This window comes from Larimichthys crocea, chromosome XIII (assembly GCF_000972845.2).
Source record: "Larimichthys crocea isolate SSNF chromosome XIII, L_crocea_2.0, whole genome shotgun sequence".
NCBI lineage: Eukaryota > Metazoa > Chordata > Actinopteri > Sciaenidae > Larimichthys > Larimichthys crocea.
Genome location: NC_040023.1, coordinates 43,471,868 through 43,494,724, shown reverse-complemented (window position 1 = coordinate 43,494,724; position 22,857 = coordinate 43,471,868). Strand labels below are relative to the sequence as shown.

The 22,857-nt window shown below is 39.9% G+C and overlaps 1 protein-coding gene across 1 annotated transcript in view; it reads right to left on the bottom strand.

Annotated features, from left to right (window-relative positions):
• Window positions 1-786: 786 nt before the first annotated feature.
• Window positions 787-22,857, bottom strand: part of angpt1 (angiopoietin 1) — a 59,629-nt gene continuing 37,558 nt past the window's right edge. The window contains exons 7-9 of the mRNA XM_027286782.1: window positions 19,707-19,873; window positions 6,873-7,003; window positions 787-2,779 (exon numbers count right to left, since the gene is read on the bottom strand). Coding sequence (XP_027142583.1) covers window positions 2,616-2,779; window positions 6,873-7,003; window positions 19,707-19,873 — 462 coding nt within the window. The 3' untranslated portion in view covers window positions 787-2,615. The remainder of the gene's footprint in view (window positions 2,780-6,872; window positions 7,004-19,706; window positions 19,874-22,857) is intronic.

The window sequence follows — 22,857 nt, the reverse complement described above, 5'->3', positions numbered from 1 at the left end:
TCAGCTCCTCTTCAGTTAACAGGAAAGGATCCATTTACAGCCGAGCTACCCAACTTTAGATGAAGTTGGAGTTGGTGTGCGTACGTGGGTATGTGGACAAGTGAAACGCTGCTTTGCTTGACATCCTGAATGCCCACCGGAGACAAAACTTCCTCCAGTTTGAAAGTGCTTCTCGGCACCTCCTGTCCTCACACCAACAAAGGACAACACTTAAGACCCACATAGGTGTTTGCCAGCTTGTGCGGACTCTCTATAGAACACATTCCAGCGAGGGTGTCGGGTCAGTGCAGGCGCTGAAGGACACATGGTGGTTTGCAGGCTGCAGTAATTTGTTTAACCTCTGATCAGGCCCAGGAATGTCAACTATGAAGAGACACTACAGGTCCCGACAGCATCGTTTGACACTTTGGCAATCTGTCATTGCCACTAGCAAGCAAGCAAGCGAGTCGCCACTCGAGACAATAGCCACTCTGCTGCCTGAGCAGAGAGGGAGTTTTAATGTTTGCACCATCTGGTTTGGAACAGAAAGAGGTGGAAGAAAGCATGTCTGTCTATCTACGGGATTTATCATGGTGTCTTTCTATGCAGTCAGCTTCCTTTGCATGACACAACGTATAGCATTTGTATCAGAAGATTGAAACTGATTGTGAGATATTATCATGAAAGGAAGTTAAAGCACGTTCGCTTAAAGAAAGACATAATGAGGGACAAACTTTGGAACCATGACTTTAACCCTACATCTATCATCGAATCAATTTGGCACAAAGAGCGCAGCCTAAATGCAGATTGAAAACATTAGTGCATCACATGCTCTTTTATTTAATCTAGCAACACAACACTGACCACATGTTACAAAAGATGTTTAAATAAATCTGTAAATCTGGAATTTAATGAGGTAAAAGCAGAGTTATCAAAGGCACATTTCTTCAGGGTTATTATCTTAACTTCCATGTTTTATGCTCAACTTCAAAACACCATTGTACTTCTGGCAGAGTAAAAAGAAAAAAAAGAAGAGCTTTCCTCAGGAAAGCTGCTTTACATACACACACGTTAAATTATACAATTTTAGTATGCTAATAAACATGTCAATTGTAGTTTTACAAGTTCCAGATACACTTTATCTTCCCGCCACATGTACCTTTAGTAAATACTCCACAGTAGATTCTGTTTTTGCTGGAAGTTATGAAATATGTGTTCACACGGATCACTTGGTGGAATCATTAATTTCATGCTTCATATCCAACTCCAGCTCCTTTTTTTTTTTCTTCTTCTTCTTCTTCTTCTTCTCAAAGCTGCATTGATGAGAAACAGAACTGGGCTGGATTCTGCGGTTGTGTCATGTTGATGTCTGTGAAAAATATTTTGGATCTAACTTGTCTACATGATCTGCTCTTTGTCTTACGGTAAGAGGTCAAAATATGATAAAACTGACAGGAGCAGTCTCGAGGTTTCATAATGTAACAATTCAGTCAATTTAACCTTAGCCTCATTCTCTGTGTGACAGCAGCTTAATATAAGCATTTACATCTTTGTGAAGATGGAAGGATCATTACTTTATTATATCTGTGTGTATTTTTGAAAATACACATTACTTGTACTGTATATGCAAATCTAGATTTTCTTTCACCGCACAGCTGTAATTATTATTTATCACTAATTAAATGCATCTGAATTAATGTCTTTGTTTTTCATATTGAGCAGAGGTAAGGTGATCGCTCACAATCTGAACCTTGGCAGGTATTAGCCGTTTCTCAGCCAATAACAAAGGCAAATAGATCTTAGTCCAGAATCTAATCCAATAATAACCTCACATCTTGAACTCTAAAAATAATCACACTCTCTTGCCTGGTGTGAAATTGCCAGCAAATACTGCAAGTGACCCCTATAACTCTAAGCAATCACTCGCAAGGTCACCTTAGCGTGTATGTTTTATACATAATGCAGATTCAGTATACACTGTACAGTACAAAAGACAATTTCAACTCACTTTGGATATAGTATACAGTTGGGATAACAAAAAAATACTAAAAACACAATATATAATACAATAGTAATATTTATGGGCTGCGTTCTGTGAGCAACATCCTAATAAAAAAAAAGCCACATCTCTTATTCGTCTCCTCAGAGCGTCCCAAATGAGTTCTGTCCTGCAGTTTAAGAGTCAGTGCTGCTTCGTGATAGCTGCTTTCCATTCAGAAGAGTTCAAGTCCATTATAACAACACAACAGGTCCCCAGGACATTTGCGGTTTGACATCATGCTTGAATACACATACAAGCTGAAAATGTTCACAAATTCCTGGGGTGAGATGAAGCACCTGAACGCAATTGTCCTTAAATAAAGGTTCAAAAAAGTTTGTGAATCTGCTCCGGAACAGAAATCAGTTCGGGTGAATCATGTCTTGCTCTGGCTTCCTCCCCATGGCTGCTTTTCAGTTCATTGAGGGGAAAAGGTTATGAGGCAACAGCAGTTGCTCTGGGGAAGAACCATGTTGAATAAAAAATGTATTGGGATGACTCCCATGAGCTGCGAAATGAGATGAGACAAGAGGATAAAATAGAAAGCATCCCTCTAATGTGCTACAAAGCCATTTGGAAAGTTTGCGAGCTCAGAGTTCTAGGAGAAGTCCAACGGGCGGATCATCATGGCAGTGGCTCGTAGCGAGTAGCTGGGGCCCTTGAAGTAGTGCCACTTGATACCATTCAACTTCCCTATGTGTTGTCCTTGAGTGAAGTACATGCCGTTCAGATTTGAGGGGCCGCAGGCATCAAACCACCAACCTGAAGACAAGGAAACATATATTATTAATTCGTACATAAAACGCTTGGTTTAGATTATGTCCTTAGTATAGTTTTGTCCTTGGTGAAGGTTGAAAGTTTCCCATGGCCTCTCTCCCACAGGGCCATGGCAGTGGTTCAGACACCATTTCACTGCTATCTGCTCAACGTGTTACTGTCACTGGGTTCACTGGCATGCCAGTACCTGTTGCTGAACACGTTCGATACCTCTTTCTATTTAAAGCAAAGAGTGAATGTGCATGACATCCAAGAGCTGTGAATGGCATGGGAAACTTTTATTCTACTGCCACGATGACACATTTCATAATTTTCCTGAAGTCTATCTGGTATTTAGAGAAAAGGTAGATGTGCTCGGACATAGAGGTTCATTTAAGCCACACATTTGTCTTCTGTGTTTTAGAACCAAATTATTTTCTCTACACTCCTACATGCTGCTCTGAGGACTACAGCATTTAACGGCAGTTTAGACACAAGAATGGACAGACAGCCTCTCTTATTATAGACCAGCACTGCAGAACAGCCTGCCTATTAGCTGGCATAGACTTTTTAATTTTGCTTTCAAGCAGTCTGCATTCTTACTTTTGGTAAATCTTACTGACTCTTACCATTTCTATTGAATCTCATTTTACATTTGATTCCTACTATCCCATTTTGTTTTCATGTATTTTAATGCTTTTTAATGTATTAAATTGAATGTAAAGCAGTTTAAGCTATACAGTGTATAGTTTATATGGAAGGTACACATAAAGTGTTTCTATGGTTACTTATTATTATCAGATATTTGCTGAATATAACTGTTAAATATAATATATATATATCTGTTTGATCCGGGTAATCTGTCCGGTCTAATATCTGATCTGGTAAACACAGCGTCACAGATACAGTCAGATATAGAACATATGCAAGGAATGGCATGTGTCAGTCACACAGTGACAAATGGCAGCGCTTCTCCTCTCTCCTGTCAGATGTGAATACCACTGTGGCCTACAGTATGACATTTCATAAGACCTGTCAGTAATCAGGAGCAATGTTCTGCCCTTGTTGCTGGCATGCATTGCACATATGAATTTCACATTGATTGCTTCATCAGAACACACGTACACAACGTAGCTTGGAAACTGGTGGACACCTTACATTTGCACAGCTGCATATAATTCCAGGATGCTGGCCCGCTGGGAATCGAATATGAAATTTCACTTGCTTCGCTTTAATTTTTTCATGAAATTCAATGAGGAATGGTCTTCAAGCTGAGGAGCTCTTCTGGAGGAGGCACTACACCTGACATCTTTGTAGATGGACCCAACAATTGTGAAAGATTAAGCTACTATAGTCAATTTTTCTAAATTTACAATGGATTGAATGATTATGTGCTGATGAATCCGTTATGAATCTCTACGGGAGATTCTAGCATCTTTTAGCTGTTTGTTTTGGTTTTAGGGACAAACTTTACTGTTTTGGTTCACTCCCACTGCTTTGACCAGTTTCAGCCAAAGCCGTGGGCTATTTTCAGCACGTAAACTCCTCACTGCACACTACACCTACCCAGCACCTCACAACAGACAGACAAAGTCAGCAACTAGCTAGTCAATACCTTGGAGCATTTGACAGCTAAAAAGCCACATATTTCCCTGAGGAGTTGGTGGAGACCAAATCTGAGTTAAAAGGACTTGTTGGTGGTTATCTGCTGGATATTTATTAAGCCAAATCAACTTCAAATGTAATAGTATGTCAATACTATGTTTCCAGCTTGTTTCTGCTGCCCCCAAGTGGCCAACAAACATTAATGGAGCTTTATAAAGATTTAAATGTCTGTAAGCCAAAAAAAAAAAAACGATGCAGAGGTTCACTCTACATTATCAGGAAATAGTTTATGACACCGTATTGACAGTATTACAATGAAAAGCCAGTAGAAAAGTGGATAGTAATGTCATGTAGGGTAATCGCATGTCACAAAGAGTGTGTTGTTCCACCATGCTGTTTTATTTTATTGAGAGTTTAACCACGAAGCAGAACACAGAGAATGTGTCCTACATGCCATCCCTCATTTGTTGATAAACCATAGACCACTGCCGTCACACGCATAAACATTAGCGTGCACAGCAGCAATCCTTTGAGATTTATGATCAGTATACTCTCCGTTTCCAGGCCAGAGATTTTTACTGACTTGTAAAAACAGTGGAGATGTTCTTAAAAAAATAAAAAATTCTCAGCTTGTGCAGTTTGTTCTCATGATAGAGGGATCCCCCCTACCTCCTACTGTCAGTGCCTTATCCTGACTGTATGTACTGGTGCTGGGTAATATATACATTACAGTATGTGTGTGTCCACATTATATCCTCCTCCATATTCTTGACACGGCATGCTGCAATTGTCCTCATAAATGTGGCAGAGAAGTATTTTCCTCTTGTATATTCCAGACACTTACATCATTTGATGTCAGCCGTGCTCTTGTAAACGCAGGGAATAAATCAAATGATATACTGTATATACTACAGCGAGCACAGCGCTGGGTTTGGACCAGCCTTGAATCAGGCTACATGTTGTCATGCCTCTCCTTTGTGGCTGCATAGGCAGGCTATGAATCAAGCAGAGTAGGGGTGTTGATCAGTGATCAGATGCCAGTTCACTTTAACCCGATGCATTCACAGTGACCTAAGAGGTAATGCTGATCTTAAATCTGTAGTTAGAAATGCTTGATTAGTACCAGGTCAGGACTCCACAGCAACAGAGCTGCCATGAGGTGACAGCGAGGGTCACTGGGCTCCACTTACACAGCAGGAGAAGCAGAGTCATTTTAAATCTCTCTGACACTTGGTGCCGCGCCCAGGGATTTTTATAATGTGCTCATTTCCAACCACAGTGCAACTGGGATAAGATGCAGAATATAGCCTAATAGGTGCAGATAGATGTGTAAGCGGTCCTGTTACCCTGTTGCATGTCTTACAAGAGCAGGTTGTGATCATAATGACCTGAACTAATGACTGGGCAATGAACATTGTGGGGCTGGTCATGAAGCCAATCAGAGAAAAATAGCTTTTGGAATGGCAACAACATGCCGTTGTTTCCTCATAAAAGCAACTCTGTATTGTTTCGCTGGTGCCACATAGAGACAAATGCTTAAAGGATCATTCCAATTTATTACATCTTGGGCCCTTTGTTGTAGCTTTATGATTTTTATTGGTAATAATCGCAGTGTACTCCCAAAGTTAACGGCTGACAGACATTGCTGAGAAGAAATCTGATGGGGGCAAGAAACACAAGAACTTCAGGCTAGTTCAACTTATTTGGAATAGTAAAACAAAGGTTAAACAATGACCTGCTGCTCTAAGGAATCTTTTATGTGACCAGAGTTCACTTGTTTGGGCTGCACCAGAGTTCAGATGAGCTGTCACACCTGCCCAAACAAACCGGATTATCCAAGGAAACAAACTCTGGTTTGTTTAAAGCGGACCAAACGGTGCTAGTGTAAAAGCGCCCTTATATTAACAGTGGATCAGATGATTATATATAATGCTACAGCTGTCCTTTGGTCTGTGTGTGTGTGACCCCCTCAGCTCTGTCTCACATTTTTAGCATCTTTTAGCTTATTGTTTTGGTTTTACAGCCTGTGGCTTTACTGTTTTCTCATCACTGTTGTTTCCAGCAGCAGTAGGCAGCTGGAATATCGCATAAATTGACCATATGTGACCTAGCCAGCACCAAATAACAGTTAGCGACAGGCCAGTGGAGCACTTAGCAGCTAAAGAGTCAGATAGTTCCCTCAGGATTTGGTGGAGTTCAAAAACAGAGCTAAAAGTGGAGTCAATATTGGACTTAAATTCATCGGGTGGCCAGAGACATAACTCCGAAGTTTATTGCCTTTCTGTTTCTGCTTGATGTAATAATATTGATAACATGCAACTTCATAAATTGATAATATATCATTGTTGTGTTGAAAAATGAACCCTGCAATTATTTAGAGGTGTAGAGTGTTATCAAAACTGATATTATTACATTATTACAGCAGCAGCTAATGGTGGTATAGAGCTCCTGTTTTGCCATGATTTTGTGAATATCCTCGCTGTAATGGACTTACCACCAGTGAGCATGAGGGCGCACTTGCACATGCAGTTGTCATTGTCCATGTCCTTGGTGCTGAAATCTGCTCCGTGGATTACTAGACTGCTCTGTCTGCCTGCAGTCCCACTGTGGCTTTTCAGGAACAGCCTGAAAGACATCAGGAGGAGGGAGGGAGGGAGTCAGGACACAAAAACAAATCAGAGAGAGGAAAGGAGGGTGGGGAGGTATGGTATGGTGAGCAGTATAAGCAATAAAGACAGCAAGAAGACATAACATGCTGCAAGAAACGTCTCCTGAGAGATATATATTTTTTGTTGTGATTGAGTACATGTAGAACACATGGAACAACATTAACAGGGTGAGGGGAATATAAAATAACGAAGGGATAGGGGAGAGAAAGCGTATGAAAGAAATACAGATGGTGAGAGAAAGAGAGAGAGAGAGAGAGAGAGAGAGAGAGAGAGAGAGAGGGAGAGGGATAGGAAAGAACATGTAGTGTAAGGAATATCTGGAAATCATATTTCCATGTTCAGGACCACAGTACGTTAATTTACATCACAACAACAGACAGCTTACACACTTAAAGACCAATAAGCAACCTGATTAACCCAGCATCTATTACATGCTGGGCAGGTAGGCATACGTTCAGGTATTTGATATTTATGGACACAATTCCTACTGTTCTCACTCTTTAAAAGCATGAGCGAGCTGCAGGCATGCAATAACTGTAGAGTACATACTGCAGAATATACAATATATGAGTCTTCTTAGAAGATGTTGAATGTATAACAATATCCATTGGTAGGAGAGATAGGGGGATCAACATGCAGGATACGGCTCACTTTAATATTGTGGAGGGGAGCTAGATGCCGAAGGGTGATGTTGTCATGTACTGGAATTATGTGTTTTCTTTTATCTGTAATAATTTGCATATTGCAAACATTGCAGTGGTGTTATTGCATTTCTTGTAAGGCGAACGTGAGAGGAGTATTTCTCAGGAGAGAGAAATAATTAAGATTCAGGTTCCAAGTTATTCCTGAACACTAAACTACTGATACTGAAGCTGGCTAATAGCTAATCGCTGCTTCCTTATTGTTATTTATGTCTTCTAGGCTAACTTTATATTCATTACTGAATTAAATTGGTACATCATTGTAGCAAACTGAAACATACCACCTTTTCTGATGTTTCAGTCAATATTAAAAGTAATGGAGGGCTTATCGAGGGCTTTGTGTGTGAGGAGGGGGATTTTGAACTGTATTTTTAAACCTGGTTGCACAGTTCTTCTTCTACAAAGTGCATCATTTTCTGTGCATATTCTCTATTTACAATACAAAGTAACAAAGTTTTACTTTAATTTTTTCATAGATTAAATGCACTACACTATCATGAATGCAAAGTGGATGCATGAATGGAGTAACAGTACAATCAAACAGCTGCTCAATCACATGGTAATTACCCATCAGCTGTAAGACACGATGAGATAGTCAGTATTAAAATTTCCTTTCCTGTCTCAGAAAGTCTGTGGGACTGATAAGTCATCATTCCCAAGCTGAATTCCTTCACACACTCAACACACAAACTGAAAACTAATACGCAACTTGGAAACATTTCTTCAGGGTGTGTCTCACTGTGAACTCACTCGTGGTGTGAATGGGAATTGCTGCATGCAGATCTGACAGTTCCTACACCCCAATGATAGCTTAACCACCAGAACACACCTTCCACTTTTTCTCTTAGTGTCTTTGTTTCTCTCACGTTCTTCCAGGTTCACTTTCTCCCAACAGAAGAGACTGCTCATCCACAGAGCAGGACTGCAGCACCATGCCAATGAGGTCTCTGTTATTAAGTATGGTTCACTCTCACTGAAAGCAATTTCCTGAGTTCCTTTCTAGACAACAGGGGACCATGGGTGTGTAGTGAACCTTGCACCCAGTTCGGATTTTCCGATGAGAAAGAGTAACAAATACCAAAACAATATTTTATGTTTTCAGGAGATGTTGAACACTCTGTATGCACCTCCAGCCTGAGTGAAGCTCGTAGCTTTGAGGCTGAATCAGGTTGAATACCTCAAAGAAAGAGACTGGTAGACTCCCCAGGAAAGAAAGTCATTTAACGTGAAATACTTCTGTATTTGGACAGCTGTGTAAATGGCTGCAGTGTGAGTGCAGGTCACAAAGGGGAATTCACAAAGCCACTAAACCAATACGTGTAATCCTACAGTGTAACGGTGAGTCATGTGTCTAATCAGTGGCACCAAATGCCACCGGACATGGCAAATTTGGAAAAGAGAAAATTTTAAGCACTTGCGTGGGCGAGACATTTGCAGGCCTTTTATGAACAGTATGTCATCTATGACACACTGAAGTATCAACCACCATTTACAAGGAAACAGATGTCTTTAGAGATATTTCCAAGTTAACACTATGTCTCAAAGTATTGCCTCACTTACTGTAAGAGTAGCATGACTTCTATCAACTAATTCCCAATTCTGAGCAATAAAACATGCAGTGTCCAGGATGAGGTCTGCTGCTGCTCTGATAAAGATAAGACTGTGCTGCATCCATGCTCCATTTTCCCCCCAAAAAAGCTCTTACAATCTCTGTTGCGCTGACGAATCCACAAGGCACATCATCAAGAGGGATTTTCAGCGTGACACTTTGACAGGCTGCTTTAAATAGTCTGCGGCTGTGTTTACTGGATTCACTGCATATTTACCAGACCAACAATCCCCAACTCAACTGACATCTGCAGTTTTTCCTGTCAGGATCCATTATGCACTCAGATGATAAGTGGGGGGTAATCCAAAGATTGGCCACGGAATGCAATTGAAAAGGAAGATATGCTTTTCCTGTGGACTGTTTCTAAGAACGAGAGAGTAAAATACATAACGATTGACAGAGTAATTCATGTTAATGACTTGTTTCAGGGGACAGACATCTGCTCAGTCTGATCAGGAAATTAACAGGCAACACATGCTAATCTGATTGTTCCTGTCTAAGTCACTTAGAAATGCGATCAGTCAAGGCTCATTAGTAATGAAAACGTTGAGCCGGGAGGGGAATCACTGGGTTTGACTCTCTGCCTCTGAGGAGGGAGGTTGGTATCCTGCCATCTAATTCCTCTGATATCCACTGGGGATGCCGACTTGTTTGTGACCCTTCAAGATATTTAGAAAGTCAAAGTAGCAACAGTGCATGTCATCATGAAGGAGTCATTTCACTCAAATTACAAAAGATATATTTTCCCATTTTCCCCTGGTGGTATCTTGTCGTGCAGGTGGTTTGTGGTTTTATTTCCAAAGTTTTTGAGACATTTGAGCCAAGACTTCTGCTGAGCTGATCACTAATACCACCCACGTCAACTTCACTTGAGTTATAAAAGAAGACCAGCCAACACTAGCTCGCCCGTCCTCCTTTGTGTAATGTAGGATGAACACAACATCCTGACAGTGGCACTCAGTATGTGATGATATAATGTGAGTGAGAAGTACCGTCTAGTATGATTCAGTTCTAACAGTGACAGTAAAAAGAATGGACAGTGCATGAGTGACATCACCAGGAGGTTTCCGTAGGTTCAGCTGTGAAGTTGGACATTTAAATAAACATTTTACAGCCACAGAGGTTGCCGCTTGGTTATAACGGGAGCTAGGCTTACTAACTTCAATTCTATGTGGTAAAAGGAGTCTACAAGGACACAATGTGCTCCAGTAAGTAATGCACCACAGACATTGTCAACCTCCAAACAATGCCAGGTGTCAGTCAACCAGAATGCCTCTGGTGCCAGAATCTTGGTCTGTCGCCTATAGAGATTAGATAAATGGAAACATATGGCTTGTGGCTGCAGTATCAGTTTAGTTTTTTTATTTCCTTTCACAAGAAATGAGTAAAATTCTAATTTCAGTTTGAGTTTAATGGAGTGAAGACATGTTTTTTATTTTTTTTAAAACAGTGTACATGTCAACTAGAATAATACACAGAACTTGCTAGAAAATACCAATTAAGGGCGTATATGTGGCCAAGACCGGCGCTGGATTTGGGTGAAGCAACGCCTTAACGCTTTGATGATTCAAATTCACTTTCAGTCATAACGAGTCTCTGCTCTGGAGCATTACCGCTGCACACTGTGTACGTGGGAAATGAGTTGCTGCAGGGTCAGGTGAGGAATCAGATGTCTGTGATATGTTTATCTGAGAGCACTTCCAAGTAAAACTAGGTTACAATGATTGGCCTTTTATCAGACTGTATCTTAAAAACATAGTTATCAAACATTATTAAAACATGTACACTGTTCCTACAAGGGCAGTTAAAGCTTCACACTTTATAAATACCTTGTCTTCTTTTATATACCATATAAATTACAAAAATAAACTTTGGAGTTGAAATATGTAAAAAGATAAGAGTTTCATTAGGCCTGCCACATCATACTCAGCATGTTAGAGCTGTTCTCCCTATATAACACCTTAGAAACCTGAGCAAACGTACACCATATCAGCCTTCATTTTTGTAGACATGCACTTAATTTAAAGCAGAGACTTGATCATAGAGGACTCCTTAGAAGTGTTCCTCCCCAAAATGTGTCTCTTTCTCCCCACACACGGGGGAAGATGTGTTGGATTACAGCTAAGCAGGCTGGGACTGGCGTGGGGCCTCAAATCTGCTAACATGTCGCCTATTTGCAGTCATACTTTTATCTGACACTTCCCATTTCACAACGCACCGTGTTACTCTGAGCAGAGGATATTGCTGTCACACGGCAACGATATGAAAGAATCTCTCTGGAGAGGTGAGGGAAAGGCCATAAAACAATGTGTCTAAAAGAATCTCTGTTAGTCCATACAAAGTTCAAAGGATACGGCACAAATCGATCACCACAATGTGCACAAAGTCTTGAAAGAGAGATCGCAGCACTTAAAAAAAAAAAAAAAAAAAATTATGTCACTTCTCATCTTTTGGCCGACACAGCCCAGCTTGACCTGCTATTGTCTTTCATCTCCAGACATGAAGGTGACAACCCAGTCAGCTGAGGGTGCAGCACATGCTGTTACACACCTGGCAGTCATTAGCCCCTTGAACTGCAGTCTGATTGGCCCTTTGCAGAGGTTAATCACCCTGACCAATGGTTTGCTTCCTACTGCACGGTTACAGAGATATGGCTCACTGAGAATCACTCGTAGCTCTCTTGCCACTGGGCGTCATATAGAGACACAAGAACACTTAGCTATAGTATATAAAAAATATTATAAATAATGAATTATGTTGGGTTGTTAGGTATGTTAATAAAGTTTCCATATGCAGTGAAGAGCAGTCATCTTTTTTATGTTTTTATGTCCATCAAACGGACAATATACTGGCAGAAAAAGAGCTGATTCAGTAGTTGCTATGATTGCATCCATATCAACTAACAACTGAGCAAACTCCATGCACCGCTCAGGACCATGTGGTGTGATTGAAATCTCAAGTTTTCTTTTCTTCTTTTTTGATTGTCATTCTGTGATAGAGAGCCTTCAGGTAACTTAAGTTACCGACAATCGGAAAAAAATATCATATTTCAAGTTTTAGTACAGATGAACCTTAAATACACAACAGATCATGATCATCATGTTCATTTCTAACAAGTCCTGCTGCGGATCCCTTTATTCTCTCCTAGACAAGTGTTCTTGTATAATTGAAAACCGTGGAACCTGACGCTTTCAGGGATGCGGTTCAAGTAGACATAACTTAAGATATTCAAGATTATCTCAGTGTGAGTCTTGGAAAATAGAGGAGTCACCATGTTTTGGAAGTTAAATCTCTGCCAATTTCTTTCCTAAATCCTCACATGAAAAACATCTAAACGAGATCTATCTGATTCCATGGGGTAATCGGGCTATTACCATATGGAGAGTTCACTGGATTTAAGAACTTGGCTTTCCCAACAAGGAAGGATATTGAATAAAGATGTAATGGCTCATTTAAAAAATAAACATATAAGTCTTTTCTTCCAGCAGGGAGCTTTTGGAAATACATAGAAAACATTTTTTGCCTGGTAAACCTCAACTTGTGTCTGTGCATATATTTAAGTGTGAATGTATGCTATACCTCAGACTGTTGGAAATAACGGTTCTGTCTGGTACCCAGGGTATTTCACTCCATCTTCACATGCACAATGGTTAAGGTGCAATAAACATACTCAGACATTAACTGACCTACATTCCTCTGAAAGTGGTTGCATGAAACTTTTTTGTTGGATATGTTACCCAACATATCCAAATTTTAATCCTAGAAAAAACATACATTGTAAGGCTTTGGGTATCTGTAGTGAGCAAAGGATATTTGGAAACAATATCTTAAGAAAAAGTTTTTGATTTTTTGGTTCATCACCTATGGTCATGAGCATTGGGCAGTAACCGAAACAATGAAATTGTGGATACAAGCAGCTGAAATGAGTTTCCTCCAAAGGGGTCCGGGCTTATCCTTAGAGATAAGATGAGGAGCATAGGCATCCAGAGGGAAGTAGGAGTAGAACCTCTACTCCTTTGTGTCCAAAGGAGCCAGCTGAGGTAGTTTGGGCTGCTGATTAGGATGCCTCCTGGGCGTCTTCCTTTGGAGGTGTTCCAGGCAATGTACTCCAGGACAGACTCAGAACTCGCTGTAGGGACTATATACAATATATAGGAATATTTCTCTAGGGCTCCTGGCTTAGACAAATAAATACATTTGAATGTATTCAATAAAAATTTCTAAAAGTTAAAAGTGCATGAGCCAGCCTTTATTATTGATGCCTAATTCATGACAGTCAACGTGCCCCAACTATAACATGTATAATTACATTTGGAATTATCCAGTAATGCCTTCAGCAAATAATCTTACATGAAACTTTATTTTTTTCTCTTTCACAAAACATAAACTCTGTGGGTTTTATGATACCAATACTTTAACAACACTAATGTTTTATTTCAGGCAAACTCCAATTTCGCATTCTTTAAGAGAACAACTATACTGCATGCCATTTCATTTTTCCAGACTACTATTAAAACATGATTATGCACATTTATTTTACAGCTCTTAAGTGGGCCTCCATTCCAGTTACAATAAGTAACCTATTGGAGGGCTTGCCAACATCCAGCAAGGTTAAATGAAGCTCAACATAAGTTCAAATTAGGAAGACTATCTTTATGCCTCATTTTCAACCCTCTCTCTGTCTACTTATTGATCAGCTGACTCTGGACATTTAGTTCAGTTAAACCAACCAGATTTTGCCATGACTTCATCATGTTGTCGTCATGTTCGTCATGTTGCTGGTGAACTTTGAATCTCTACTTCTCTCTGCTGCTTTCAGCTGTCATTTCAGCCCTTTCACCTCCATCATATTGAGCTCATCTAAAGTCTTCATCACATCCAGATCTTCAGCCTTCTATTCATCCCTTTATCACGACAAGTGACTTGACGACATCTGAGGGATTCGCAGTACTAATCACGGCTTAACCAACCCTTCTAAATATGAGGATGTCACAATGGGGTCTAATCGCCAAAGACTCTACACATTTCTCATCTTTGTTGTCCAGTCAGTAAACATGTTTGTTCAAAATGAATCCTCTCCTTTGACTATTCTGGTTATTTTTAACATTTGGTGTAATAAATAAATAAATAAATAAATAATGATATGCAGCAATGATTATCTTTTTCATCAAATACATCTTTATGCAGACAAAACTGTTTTATACTTGATAATTATGTTCAATTAGCCAAAAAGAAAATACACCTCTTCCTTTCATGCACAGCAAGAGGCAGTTTACACCACTACACGGAATAAGTTCAGCTGGTCTTTCTTTGCTGGGAGACATAATAATCCTGGGTATTTATTTACCTACAAAGCCTTGGAATCATGGAAGAATCTACAAAGCCAATGATGAATCGAAACACTCCTTCAAGTAATGTCAATACCATTCAGAATCACTGTTTATCTCCATGAAACTGTTTATCTAAGTTGGCATTGTGTATCATTCATTCCAGTTTGTGGCTCTGTCTTTTCTTGTTACATAATCTAGTTTTGTGTAACGTGCACTTCTCTGTGCCATCATTTTCCCTCAGACTGAGGACTATTTGACTTCTTTTACATTCCATCTGGATTTTCTTATATTAACCTCTTAGCCATTTTTGTGTCTCTTTGCTATTTTGCTTTCTGTGTCGCATAGGTTGACTTTTACTTTACCCCTTTTGATTATCTAGCACAAGGCCCATTTTTTGTCAGCAAAGAAGCTTTGATGAATGAGGGTGATTAACTGGATGTGTTGACCTGATGGCTATCGTTACAACAATATTTGAAGGTCATCAAATTATATTTGATTTTATTATTTTCCTTTCTCCAACCCATGTTGTATCACAGAAACTAAATTATGATGATAGGGGACATTTTTTCTGTTGTTTATAAAGACAGTAACCTCTGCAATTATGGTGACCCCACTCACAATGAAGAAAAAATCTAAAAGACCTCATTTCATAATATTATGAGTTTGTGGTTCAGTGGGAACTTTGTTGTTCTGGTCAAACCAAATTTACCCTTCAAAGTGTTGTCCATAAGATTTGTTCATTCAACATTAAAACAACATTGCTGATGTCAGCTTACACTGTACAGATGTTGCCAGTGATTTGACTTCTTTTATTTGGCTGCATTTGCATTGATGTAGCTGTCTTTATCTGCGCTGCTCTAATACTTTACTTATTTTACTTTTCTTAATTTCTGCAAGTCCAATGCATGTCGATATTGTGCAGTTACTGAATCATTTTCCGTTCTTCAAACTACACTTTATAAAAAGGTCTTGGAGTCAGAGCTGCATAAAATGGTTTTGGCTCATAGTAAAGCCAAACATTTTATGCATGCATTTTATATTCTTTCTATTTATCAGTCATCTGTTTGGGCTATATAATGTCCTATGAGTCAAAAATAGCCATCAGAACTTTACAAAGACCATGTTAAGATATATTCTTGTTTTACCAAACGGTTAGTGTTATGGTTACTAAAAATATTCAAGTAAAGGAAACATCAGAATCAACATTCAGAAAAGAAGCTGGAAGCACTTTAATAAAACAAGCCGGTGCTAAATCCCCTAAATCTGACACAATGAAGCTTTAACAGTGTTGGACTGCATGATCTCAGTTGTTAACAAGTTGTAATCATTTGTCACCTTATCAGTTATGATTCATGGAGCAAACTCTGAAAGCAGGATTTCCTTCTTAAAAAACAAGCAAAAACTCTTATAGTCTGATGAAACTGACTGAGATAAATGATGATTTTCCCCAGTTAAGTTGTCCCTAGGACAATAATCACACATACCTCTCATGACCATTAAAATATCTGTGTTGTATTTTTGAGATATACCCGTGCAATTCTCTCTCCTTAACTTCCACTATAGCACTGTCAGACACTGACAGCACCGAGGTATAAAACGTCTCCAAGAATTCCAACATCAACCAACTGAAACCTAAGAACCAAAATTAAATCTTATTCTGAAAATATTATTCAAATGATTTCAATCATCCGATTGTTAATGATGTACTGATATAAGAGTTGTATTATGCTGGACAAAGCCAACAAGAATGACTGAATAAAGATGAAAGACAGGTCCAAACTTTTAGAGTGCCGGAGAAGGATATATATATATATATATATATATGTGTGTGTGTGTTTTATACATTCAAGAAACTGGCAGCAAGACAAACATTTCCTGGCTGGTAATGCTCAATATTGTTTATGATAAGTGGTGAGTTGTGTGCATTGTTGGATATGTTACCCAACATATCCAATTATTCTACCTGGTTTCCAAGTGCTTTTTTGTTCATGGCCTTGTTTATATGCTTTTGTTCTTACAGTGTGTGTGTGTGTGTGTGTGTATATGTGTGTGCATGAGGCAGAGAGGAAGAGCGCAAGACAGACTGGACCATATGAGGTCTCTATAAATGTTTGTCTGACTCGTACTGACGCAGACATATTCCAGTAAACCATCACAGATGACAGAGAATAATCCAAAACCAACTAAAAGACAGGCCATATCACTCGCAGCTATCGCATATATTTCAGAGCAATAAATGCAGTTCCAGTGTTCCAGAGCTTGTCGCGGATTGTTTTACATCTAAAAGCCGAGAGATACCGAAGCAGAAAGAACCGAGAATGTGGCAGCGTCGGTTTTGTTTGGGGCCAAGCCATCTGGCTTGTTTTGGCCCGTGTTTCAGAGGAGCAATGTGTGATTATCATAGCACAACTATTTTTCAAGAACAAATCTATTTATAGAGATCAGCGTGTCGATCGGACTCCTAAACAGTATGAGCCTGCATCCAAAACAGGCTAGAATGGCCGGGGATGTCCTTTGACTGTTTTAGCGGGATAAAAATAATTACTGTTTCTTTAATTCAGAAGAACAAAAGGTCAAGTGTTAAATGTTAAAATGTGTGTGAAGCACAGGAAATGATCATATAAGAGCAAATATAAATGTGTGTGTGTGTGTTACAGAAGGAGCTGGATGATGTTGCATAGCTGGAGGCAAAATTTGCATTACATTATCCTTTCTCTTAGATCCAGTACATATTGTGGTTTGATACCAAACCCTACAAATACTCTGGCCGGTATTTCATATATCTGTGTGCCAGTTTAACAAGCATGAAGTTAGTGCCTGTGCATTCAATCCAGGACTATAAATAAGGAACTGGTGGTAACCAGAGGTGGAGTTTCTTTCGATCCTCATGTTGCGGTTACATAAAACCTCAATTCTGTGTTAAATTCAAAACAAAGAAACAACTTGATCTCTTCTGCTTGATTGAAATCCATTTCTCCAGTCCTCAGAGAAAACCACAGAGGCCACTCCAGGTACAAGCTCCTCAAGATGGAGCCCTGGTAAAGTGAAACTCCTGTCATCGCAAGACAATTCTGAAGATTAGATATGGCAACAAGCCTAACGGCCCCCTGCTGTAGGGGAAACACTTGTAATCTTTTCCGGAGCTTGGGTGCAAGGAATGGAAGGGCTGAGGTAAAGGCTTTTAAGCCAGAGAATCCCGTTCCTTATTTCATCATTCAAAGCTGATCACAAGACATTTCGCAACTAAAGGGACCTCTTATCAGAGAGAACCAGCCATCTAGTGAAAACTGCAGAATTGGAAAAGTCAGACCTTCTCCTCTGAAGCCAGCAATTGCTTGGAACTTGGTGGAATTTGCAGTAGTTTTCCACATCTGTGAGCGCCAAGCATCTGCCATAGTTTGAGGCCTGTTATCATTAACCCCCTAAAAAGAAAACAGAAACCTTCGCCCCCGCAACACAAGGACAAAGCATCAGTCAAAGAGAAGTTTGCACCGAGGGACGATGACAAGCGATACATTTGGTTTGGAAGGAATTCACCACGAAAAAACGTTGCCGCAGACTTCCATAACAGGATCGACATGATGGAAGTGTCTGGAAAGCTCACGGTTACTGGACATGATTAGAATCTTGACGCCTTTGAACATTTTGTCTTCAGGTTGAAATATAATTTCCTTAAATAATTATATAGAATTACTCTCCTAGTGTCACATGTTAAAGCCACAGTTTACAATCTTCTGATTTGAAGTGATCAATGCAAAAAAACCACTAAAATCTTCACAGTCATTTCATTTTTTCAGTCGTAAACTCAAACATGTCAAGTACACTGTAATTACACTTCAATTTTAATCACTACAGCTGTCTACACACACTTGTTGTGGCGACTTGGAGTTTATTTTTATACTACAAATCTATTCTCTTCTGTTTTACGTGGAACAGTGATTGTATGGTATGAGTGCTGCCAATCATGACCTACCATGTCTGAACTCAACCTGTGAAGCCTCTGCTACTTAGATTCGGGGTGTGTGATACTAGAATTTGGTATCGATCCAACACCAAGTAAATACAGGGCCAGTATTGCAGCTACTGATACTTTTTACTTAAAAAAAACTGCTTATTTCGTGTAGGGGAGAGCAATGTGTCATAATTTATGAAGTGAATGCATTATCTATATGCAAATTTGGAATGCAAATATAGGAATACTAATGTTCCTTTGACGGTTATTATTTAAAAGGGTTATCACATAACCTGGTTTAGGGGATCCCCCACCTCCTCCTAGTACTTTGCAGTTCAGAGTTCTCTTTTGAGTGTGTTTTTATGCGTAGATAGATTTAAGAGGAGCAGTGTGTTACCACATGCACAAAACCACTGTGCTGTAAGGCGAGTTCTGTACTACACGTAGAGAAGAGAAAGTGAAACTTAAGTATCGATCTCATCACACAAGTATTATCTATCCTAGCAGCACTGTGATCACACTAACATGGACACAGTGATGCCAGTAGCATGATGTTTGAAGTGGACGCTTTAGCGTATTAGCATGCTAACATTGGCTAATTAGCACTAAACCTAAAGTTCTGCTGAGGCTGGTATTTGGACATAAGTAGAACATTTGTGATAAATGAAATGTTACTAGATGACCAAAGTTATTATAATTCATTCTGAGGAAGACACTGAATGTCTGTACTAAATTTCACTGGACATTCATCCAATAGTCCAATAGATGTTTCAGTCTGGGCCATAGTGTTGCAAAGGCCGACTGACACCGCCATCAACACAGCCACGCTACTACTAGCATGGCTAAAAATAATCTTCAGATTCATTCATTTATTCAGATTTCAGCCTCAATCACTTTAACATGTGGTGTAAGTATGTGACTGCGGTTCAAACCGCCATTGAATTCTGCGAAACCCATCCAGTCCCGAGGATGTTTACCAGCCACTGTGAAAAGCTGTCTGTGTGTTCCTCGGCCTGAAATAACAGTTACCCCTGTCTCTGTCTGCTGGGTGATGTGAGCAGCGTTACCTGTAGTTCTGTTTCTCACTGCCGATTTGGAAGCGGTCATAAAGTGAGAAAGCCTGGTGTCCGTCCCAGTCTGTCAGTTCCACACGGAGGGCGTACTGCCTCTGGCTGGTCAGCTGGTAAACATATTCGTTCCCCAACCAGTGCTCTGCGGACATGCTCCCAAAGCCCTGCAACAAAACAAGAGAAACACAATAATCAGGGTGGAAATTAGACTGGAAATCCTTTTTATAAATCATAGACCAAAAACTGATTCATTGCTATCTCCTTCCTGTTCCCAGAATGATAAAATCTTAACACCAGAGGATTGTGGAATGATGGGAAGAAATTTTCACATTTATTTATTGATTTATTTTTTGTTAGTCAGAAATGAAATGAGAACAAATGGCTCCTCATGATAAATAATGTGTTTTTATCCACCAATAGAAGCAGTAGTTGTTTTTTAATTCATACCATCTTAGTGTACTTTCTCATTTCTCCAGCCTTCAGTAAAAACAAAAAACGTAACAAATGACTCCCATTGGAAACGATGTATTTTATGCAGGTTTAGCTTGATCTTGCACACGCACAGACTTACTATACCTATCTATAAAAGTGCCTAAATTGGTACCAGCTGAAATGAACACACACCTTTTTCCATTTCTGTCCACCGCTGAAGTCACACATGTTAAACTCATTACTACTTAAAGACTTCTCTCTCCCAAAATATATACTGCACGCACAGACACTCCTTCAAACAACTGCAGGAGTTTGTATTTGATCAGAGTGGCTCAGTCACAGACAGAGTGCTTCTGACAGCAGCAAGCGCAGATTGCAGAGCAGAATATCACAAAGCGGGATGACATTACAGCTCTGACAGGATTGTCTGGACTGCTCCATTAAAGATTAGAAGGAGGGGTTTGGGGGGGGGGTTAGGGAGGTAACGTCTGTTTGTGCTAAGCGTGTGTGGTGATGAGAAATGGGAAGGAGGGAAAGTAAATACGGGGCATTCCTCGGGCCTTAGGCATGTCCTGCCGAGTGGGTGGAAGAGAAAGTGACTGGGGCCCATTACCGCTTTCTCTCTTTTTTTTCTTTCTCTCTCACTCTCTCTTTCTCTTTCTCTACATTTGATCTTACTCCTGGTGTTCCCTTCTGACTGGCTTTCAGCTTGATCCAATGCCTCCTACTGTGACCACGGTTTATCTAAAAAACCCTGGCTTGGAGTCGAACTCTGTTAACAGTTTCCCTTTGTATAGTTCCGGTGCTTCCCAATCCTTCACACGCAAACCTGATCCACATCACTCAGCTCAGAGAAGATGAGGAGATGGTTAGTCATATTGTTGGACTGGGCACTTGGTTTGAATTTCAGATACACTTGCTAAAATCATTTTCTCTGGGAAAAAAGTAATAGTAAACGCTGAGGACATAAATCTCAGGAGCTGTTGCAGATTAGAAAGATAAGTCAGAATTACAGTGAGTGGTCAGTCCGAAACTTCTTTTGTCTCACATACTCCCATAGCTGTATCAGATCAGCATTCATGTTCTGGTTTGTAAACTCAGTGTTATTTTGATATATTAATTCTATAACAGTGGATACAGTTTCAATTATTGTTTCATACAGGTGGTAAAGGGGTACAGGTCTACATTTATACTACTTGGAGTGAAAACTGAATGTTCAGCCATTTATCTTCCATCCATCCATCCATTTTCTTCTGCTTATCTGGGGTCGGATCACGGTGGCAGCAGGTTCAGCCAAAGCTCATGACCATAGGTGAGCCAGTGGGGTTTGAAACATTGACTAGTACGGCTGCGTATCGCTGCAGCGACCACGGTGTACATGCAACGTGCCACATCCATGCCTTGTGAAATTTGGGGGTTATCCTTTTGAGGTAAGTATTTACTTTGAGCTAGTTTGACTATTTATTGATGGTTTTAGCTAAAACACCAGCTATTTGACCATTAGGCCTACTTTAACTAACTATGTAACTTAATATTCATGCTGACTCAATGTCAGCGGGGAAGTGGTTGGGAAACATTGCTTTATTTTCACATGCTGATAAGATGAAAGGGTCATGATCATTAATTCATTTGCAAGGTATCCTGTGATGCATGGTCTCCCAGCCATGTAATTACAGACATTTAATGGTCTTGATCATGTTTTAATATGTGGACCACATCTTTGCTGCCAAAAAAATACTCTCCATGTCCTTGCAGAAACAGCTTCTCAGTTTTGCCTGAAAGATTTAAAAATCCTCCAAGAATATTAAATCTGTGAACACGAGCCTCTGGAGACCACAAATGAGAAAATGAATAACACAATAAAACACCATTGATCACCTCCAGTCTTCTCAAGGAGACCAACACTGATACTAAGCTCTTGGATCAGTACTGAAAATGTCTGCCAAGGTCCAGAGTGTACCCTCATGTACTGTATGTACTCCATGCTCTTTATAACACCTGTTCAGTGCTGGAGGGTCTCCATGACTGTCTTACTGTCTGTCTGTCTTACTTTTTAGGTCTCACATCTTCGTCTTCTATTTTGTCCTTTTAGCGCTTTTATTCTCACTCTGTGTCTTGTTTCCTATTCAAACCTTTCACCAGTGTTCAGTCTGATCTAACGTGGGAGTTCTCTGGTTGAAGTCTTTGAAATCTTTTCCTATTGACTGCAATTGTATATCAAGAGCATTGCACAAAGGGGAAGTAATTAAAGCGGAAACACAAAGCAGATCACAGTGAACAGAATGAACACAGTCCATTTGACAATAAACTGACAGCTAGTGGAAGGTACACACAGGTGACTTACACAGCAAACACAAGCGCTGCAACTGCCAGCAATAATAAATCCAATTTACAGTCTAAACAGAGCTTAGGTTGAAAATGTTAACACTCCCAATGCAAATATGCATAGATCCCTCCTTGATGACAAACAGATGAAACAGCTGGCGCAGAGCTATAGAGACTAAACAAATGTGTTGTTTTTACATTTAGGCAATAATTTCCTGTTGGAGAAGTGGAAAACATAACAGCATGTCACCGAAGCCTCGGCCTGAGGAGCGGAGTAAGTCTCAGACACCCGAGACAATATTGCTAATACACAAACGAAGGAGGAGCTTTTGCTGAAGAGGAATGATTTCTGGCTGAAACATTCCAAATGGTCTTGGATCCGGAGATCCTG